Below are 7,368 nucleotides of genomic sequence, written 5' to 3' on the forward strand. Positions count from 1 at the left end.
ATTTCCCCCCCGTCCCAGAGGCTAGGGGGTTATCCAAAGGCCCCACATCCACAAACTCAGATGCATAGCATGTGCTGATTAGGGGCCCTGATTCTGCCCAGATTTCTGGGTACGTGAGTGATACCGCTGGACTCAACAGGGCTGTTCAGGCGCGTGCGTTAAGCACATGCATAAATCTGCAGATCAGGCTTGTAGCTAGCAAATAAGATATACTGCAAAACAGCATATGCAGAGGGGGAGGCGGGTGGAACATGCCTGGCATCTCATGCCGTACTCCTCCTGGACATAAATCACTGAAAAATAGATGTAGCTTAGCACTAGGTTGTGCATTCTCCAAGGTTTGGAGAGTCCTGAATGGTCTCCCAGGTTTCAGAGTGTCTTTTGGACCCTGAATTCTTCTGAATTCCCTTGTCCACTTCCTCTACCCCCTTCTGGTTTCGTAGCCAGGGGTTAGCTTCAGATTTTCACCATCTGGCTCTCATTGTAAAAGAAAGAGGAGCCAACTGGAAGTGAAACAATTTCTTCCTATAAAGTCTGGAGTGGGTTTGGACACCTTCCTTTATTTAAATGACCAACAATGACTCCTCTGGAAAGAGAAATGCTGGGAGCTTGTAACCTTCCATCGTGCTACAGTCCTGCATCCAGGCTGTTCAGCCCGGATTCGAGGGGTGTGAGGATCATTCACTAGACATGCCTTGGGTGTCCTCCGGGAGCTCTCGATTGGGATCTCTCGTGGCCGTGAGAGTCTTTCCGCTGCTGTGCTACAATTGTGAGACCAGTAACTGGAGAAGGTTTAGGTGTAGATAAGAGCCCACAATGTCACAGTGGTGGTGACACAGTCGCTCTGTGTCATATGAGTACAGGTGGATTGTAAAACATAAATGTCAGTCTTGTGCTGGTGAGCCGCAGGATGCCGGTTTCTCTGGACATTCACGGGTGAGGGTGATGGGTGAGGGTTGTGTTTGGGCTCCACAAATGGGCCAGTCCTTGGGGGTGCCTGCCACTATCAGCAGAGGTGATTTTAAGGTGGGTTCAGCTTTAATAGCTTCCTTTTGTTTTTCTATTAAAAGTGACACTGTCAAAGTTCTCAGCCTCCTGCTTAAATCTGACCTGTTATATATTGCAATGCAGTTTTCCTGTTTCTGAAAAAGCTTTTCTTCTCTCACACAGAATGAACATCATGGTTAAAAATAATTCTTCTCTCGAGTAACCAGCGAACAAAAGGGATAGTTTAAATACCTTCCAGGGTACTGTGTAGATTTCTTTTCTCTTGAGACCTTAATCCGTGGTCCTGTCTGTTCTCCATCAAAGATCACACGGCACTTTTTGCGCTGATAGAGGGTTTGTCTTGATATTCTTGCCAGCTATTTTCCCTCCTTTCTCCCACTGGGAAGTGCAACAGCTGGCATGTTGCTCCCCAGAGGGAGCTGCATTATCGGTGGTGGATAAAACAGTCCTGTTATGGCTTGTAAATAGCTTTGGGATCTCCTGGCATTTAAAATACTGTACAGGAGAGGCATCAAATGGTATAATACACATAGGAGACTGACTGTGAAGGTGCGTGCTTTGTTCGCTTTGCACACGAGCTCTTGTCAGTCCGTGTGCTACTGAAGAAGATAAGGAGCTTGTTCTCTGTGCCTGGAAACCAAAATAAATGAGCTTGGTCCAATTCTTTAGACATTTTTTTTTTAAATGGGATGTGGAGAGAAGAAATAAGTGCAAAATGAAGAAGCTTGTCATGGCTTCTCATTCAGTGATGCTTGAAGGTCATTTATCCAGTGCTAGTCTGAGTGTCACGGCAAAAGGCTGCTAGTTTGGGCTCCTGAGTTCTGTTTGCAGCTCTCGGAGAGGAGTGTAGTCAGTGCTTAGAGCAGGTGACCGGGAGGCAGAGGTTTTAGGCTCTTTTCCTAGCAGTGCTGTAAACCCTATGTGATGCTGACCCCACTTGCCTGTGGATGGTGCAAACCAGAAGAGTGAGTTGTTACACTTAATGCCAGTCAGTATTCAGAACTAGTAAGCATTCACATCAATAAACCAGCATACACATCGTAACTGGGATTTTCAAAGGGACTAGAGGTCGTGTATGCTTTGTTTTTGTTTGGGACCAGCTTTAAGACTCCTTAAGGGAGACAGCTTTTTGGAGTCAAGCATTTTCTTCTGCAAATTAGGCACCTTTCAAGGTCTTGTGAGTCAGGCGCTGAAAAATTTAGTCAGTCTAGAAATGACTTGTAGAAAATAGGGGCCAGCAAGTGTTTGCATTATCAGCTGTTTCCAGATGGATGTCCTCTGCTGAATTTGACTTGTAAATCACCTCAAGCACAATATTCTTGCTTTCTACACCAAGGTGTTTTTTGTTTTTTTTTTCAAATGTATCCTTTATTGGGACCAGTGCAGGCTTTTCAGCCTTTGGTAGAACAACAGAATCTTACTAACCCTTTTTTCTCTGCCCCCTAGCGTTTCACTGCAATCAGGTGATAAAGGGCAGTTCTCTGTGAAATTGAAACAAACCTGGCAGATTTCAGCCTGGCAGAAAAATTGTAGCTAATTGGAGAACAATTCTCCTATTGTTCAAGCCTTTGCATTTTTGGGCGTCTGGAGGACTTTTTTTTTTGGAGGCCTGGCAGGGTTGAAGTGCTGCACGCTCTTTACGTTCTTACAAGAGACTGTGGCACTCATTCAATTCTGGCTTAACTCTCTCAGCATTGCCTAGCCTTCGAGATGAAGCTGCTAGTGTCTTAAGAGCAGATGCACCTTTTAGTTTAATTGTTGATGTGTCTGCTGATGGATACCTTGATGCAAAGGCCTTTATCCACTTTGGGACAGAGATCAACTAGCCTTTTTTTTTTTTGGTCCATTGCTGATTGGGAAATGAAAGTCTGTCTGTCGTCCCTTTTTACAACAGTGTGTATGTGTTAATAAAAACCATCATAAATCTAATTGAGTTTGATTCTTCATTGGTCCTGGTTTCTGATTTTTTGCTTGCATAAGCAGAGGGATTGTTTTATGTAAAGACACCATTCTCCACAGAAACAGTTGCCATCCCACATGTGCTTTAACATTTACTGATTAATTATTTACCTGAGTGTCATATTAGATATTGGAAGAATGAGGCTCTTGTGGCAAAGTCATTGGACTGTGAGATTTGGGTTTGGTGTCCTTGCTTTCCTCCTTTGCAACCTGGGGGAAATCTCTGTACCTTTGTTGTCTTTTTGTGAAATGGGGATAACATATCATTTTTCCTACACTTTAGGCATCTTCAGTTGATAGTTATTAGGGTCAGGGATCATGTATCCGAACAGCTCTCCCCTTCCCCGCATAAAAGCGTTTCTGATTTCAGGTGCAATACCGGGCATAAAAATACACTGGGGAATGTATGGTTTGGTACACGTGTGAGCTTTGTTGCATTGTGGGTACAGCAGAAGAGAAGACAGTGCACAAACAGAAGCCATAAAATGAGTTCCAGTGCATTTCTTTTTTAAGTGGAAGCAGAAATTACCATGTAAAGAAAATAATACTTGGTGCTAGTATAGTACCTATGATAGTTCTCAGACCACTTTACAAAGGCAGGTGAAGGCCACTGTCTCCATTTTACAGGTGATGGCACGTTAGCAGAGCTAAGGCTAAGTACCCTCTTGCATTAGGTGGGTACCGTGTCCTGTGAAACAGCATCCCATGGAAGCAGTGTGACAAATGACTCCTTTCCAGGGCCAAGCACCTTGATGCAGCTGTACAAAGAAATACAGGAAGGAGGTTGGTCCAGGCTCTGAGCGCTCGTTGGACTGGATGTCATTGTTAGGATCAGTGATCTGATTAGAAAACTGCCCCTTTTTATTTCCCTCTATTTTTGTTCATTCATATTTTCATGGGGCCAGCAAATATTTTCCATTGAAGGCCTATCCTGTAAGATCCAGTGGAAGCTTGCTCATTTATTCAAATGCCTGAGTGACACCACAAGCGTGGACTTTTAAAATGAGAGTGGGGACACAACAGCCATTGGTACATGCTTCTGAAATTCAATTTTATTTAAGACGATACCTCCAACATTACAGTGGCGTAATACTCCTTCGTAGTGCAGAGTGTCTCACTGCTTGCTAAATGGGATGAATCTTCTGGCTTTCTTTGGGGGCATTATTGATTGCAAGTGATGTAGAGAAGTGAGAATTAGCAAGTATCTGTTGGATACTTTTCATGAGGCAGTCAGTTTAGTTACCCTAATTCATTTTTTACCACTACTCTTCTAAAGGTGTCTTAAAGTGGGAATAATTTACACTCTAAGCCTCCTTCATATTGCCAAAGTAGCATAATAGAGCCTTAGTGTGACTAAGAACCCGGTCCATAACTGTCATTGTCAGTATTTGTGGGGCGAGTCATTCTGATACGCACAGGGATGGTTACAAATTCAAAATAACATACTTGGACCTGCAAAAGTGACACCAACATGAAACAGGAGATGAAGCATGACCTGCTTCAGTACAAGGTCCAACCTGTGCAAAAAAGAGCAAAAGCACGGGAAATATTTACAGTTCGTTTGTACACAAGTTGCCAGTCATGTAGGGAAGGGGGACTTCCAACTTGACAGTGTCTCTTTTAAAGCCTTTACCCCTGCTCCGTTTTAGGGAGCCCATAGCTTGTTTATGGACCGTCTGTCGGCAATTAGCAATTGTAATGTTTTCTCTTGTTTCCTTGCAGCACATGGTTATGAGCTTTAGGGTATCAGAACTGCAGGTTCTCTTGGGCTTTGCTGGCAGGAACAAGAGTGGAAGGAAGCACGAGCTGCTCGCGAAGGCGTTACAGCTGCTGAAGTCTGGCTGCAGCCCAGCTGTTCAAATGAAAATCAAGGAGCTGTACCGGCGAAGGTTCCCCAGGAAGATCTTAACCCCGTCAGATTTATCCATGCTCCATATGCAGACGGGGCAGCTGCCTTCTGCCACCACACTGACTCAGGGCACCGTGTGCCACCTGCCCTACGATAATGGTTCGGCAGCTTCTGCAGTGCCGACAGCGATGCTGCCTCCAGTGCCTATGCTGGGACCCAAACACGAGACAGATGTTCAGCACTTATCTCCACCCATCCACCCGGTCCATCCAGATGTCAAAATGAAGAGACTGCCCTTCTACGATGTGTATGATGAGCTGATTAAACCCACCACGCTAGGTATGTTCACAAACCAGCTTTGCTTCTCTTTTCTAGAGGGTACCTGTTGCCACTTAAGGGTATTGATGGTCTTTGAAACTACCCATTTGGTCACAGAAAGGGCAGTTATAGGTTGGCGTGCTAATTGCTTTGCTTGGGGTGGACAACAGCTGGGGGAAAAGGATGAGAAGATACTCTCCGTAGCCTATTCAGCCCTTTGTTGAGACAGGTGAGGATGTATTTTGTCATAGGGATGCCTGCGGCCCAGAATACTATGTCTGCATGTTTTCTGGGGCTGTCTTTGCACCTGTTTGCACCATGGTGATATAACAGGGCCCTGGCCACTGATTGGTATTAGGTACTACCACAGTTGAAATAAGACTGAGAGCCACCGACTCATTTCAAATAGGCCACCCAGCAGCTGTCAAAGATGAGAGCATTTAGGTGCTGTCAGCTCTGGCATATTGAAACTACAGTAATACTGTAGTGAAAACTTCACATTTCTTTTCAACCCTTAGCCAACCTGTCTGACTTCTCTGAAGCAGATAATTATCGTGTAATGGCCTCTTTTGCTGTCATCGCCTAAGAGAGTCTGTTCAGAGCTGTGTTGTAGGTATCATGTAAATCAGGCTCTGGGAGGATTGCTCAACTTCATATGTCCTGTGATCCTGGGTGAATGAATACGTGGCTCGGAGTGCCAGAGCTAGCAGGTGTGACAGTGGTTCCAGTTTTTAATATCAATTACTTTCAAATGTAACAAACCAAAATGAAAGCTGGTTGTGAACCAGTTCCCCCATCACCTTCAAGCCCAGTCCCACAAGCAGGATTACAAGTTTTCTGGCTTGTTTTCGACTTCACCCAGCTCAGCATAAGGGTGAACTCAGTAGCTGTTAACAGGAGTCATCTGAAAATCAGCAAGTAAATGAAAATGGATACATTCTTATTTATTATGGCTGTGCTGAGAGGGCCCATCTGAATTCAGGGCCCAGTTGTGCTAGGACAGCACACAAGCCAGAAGCGGCAGTCCCTGCCTAGAAGGTTTGCTGCATGAATAGACAAGAGGCAGGGGAGGCACCAAGCTTATAAGCAAGAGCGGAAACAGGAGAGGAGAGAAGAGGAGAGCTCCCTTGAGGCCACGTGCAGCTTAGAGGTCCATTTCATGCATGCTCTTTCCATTTACCACCAGCGTGTTGCCTGCAAGGCTTTGATAGGCGCTGCTTATCTGGCATGGACAGATCAATTGTGTAACTCACTGAGCTTCAGTGACTATCTCAAATTGGTGTGGAGGGAAGATAAGACTGAAACATGAGAAATAAGTGAGAACAGTGTTCCTTCCCCCTCCCCAGTATTGTCTTGCAGGGCAGGGAGGAAGCGGATAGGTCCGTGGCTGTAATTTCAGGATGTGGTGGGCCTTGCTTAGGTGTATGGGAGAGAAACGAGTGTTTGGGGCTTGTCACAGCTTTTCCTCCTTGCCTCAGTTCCTGACCCCTGATGCTAACCAGCTGGGTGATGTCAGTCATGTCAGAAAGGCTTTAATTTCCTCTCTGTGTGGTTTACTCTCCCACTTATACAATGAAGAGGGACATTATTTCCTCAAATCCAGGGTGGGCTGTGTCTTTAGGGATATTTCTGCAGCGGCTTTGCAGTACTTGGAGAAGAGCTCCTATGGGGGCTGAGTTTAATGATCACCAAAGCCTGTGAAAGCCTCCGAAGCTCATGGGTCTTGCCTCCCTTCTAGAAGCTGTCACTCCCATGGAGTGTGTTGCCTGTGAACGTTGTCATGGTGGCCCTCCAACCAAACCAGCCTAGCTTTTGCCTTTTGAAGAGGTTTTTGGCCATGTGAATACAACAGTGTCTGGTGCGGAGATGGGTGTGCCTGAGTTGGCACAACAAAACCGTATCAACTTGATCTTTTTTTTAAGAATATGTTTTCTTGCCTTTGGCTCTGCTAAATCCCTTGGGCAACCTGTGGTTGAGGATTTTTCCTTAAAAGGGATGCTCATGTTTCAGAATAACTCTTCTTTTGTTTCTTCCCATGCCAAACAATCCCCTCTGACTTCCTTACTCAAATATTGGTGCCTGAACTCAAGACAAGCTCTTCTGTATTATTGCAAGGGGTCATGTGCTTTGTTGCTCGTGCAGGTTGAACTCGTGTCCCTCTGTTTTCCCCTATTAGCTCTTTGTGTGCCACCTTCCCAATCTCTGTCTCCATGAGCTGCAGTCCCCCATTCCTG

The 7,368-nt window shown here is 45.3% G+C and overlaps 1 protein-coding gene across 2 annotated transcripts in view; it reads left to right on the forward strand.

Annotated features, from left to right (window-relative positions):
* PIAS3 (protein inhibitor of activated STAT 3) overlaps positions 1-7,368 on the forward strand; it is a 26,863-nt gene that overhangs the window by 438 nt on the left and 19,057 nt on the right. Inside the window, exons 1-2 of one of the 2 annotated variants that reach the window (XM_025215271.1) lie at positions 7-1,026; positions 4,690-5,155. In XM_025215271.1, the coding sequence (XP_025071056.1) occupies positions 946-1,026; positions 4,690-5,155 (547 nt within the window). In that variant the 5' untranslated portion in view covers positions 7-945. Of the gene's footprint in view, positions 1-6; positions 1,027-4,689; positions 5,156-7,368 lie in introns of those variants that run through there. The other variant, XM_025215270.1, reaches the window with a different exon arrangement.

Source organism: Alligator sinensis, unplaced genomic scaffold (assembly GCF_000455745.1).
Source record: "Alligator sinensis unplaced genomic scaffold, ASM45574v1 scaffold735_1, whole genome shotgun sequence".
Classification (NCBI taxonomy): Eukaryota; Metazoa; Chordata; order Crocodylia; family Alligatoridae; genus Alligator; species Alligator sinensis.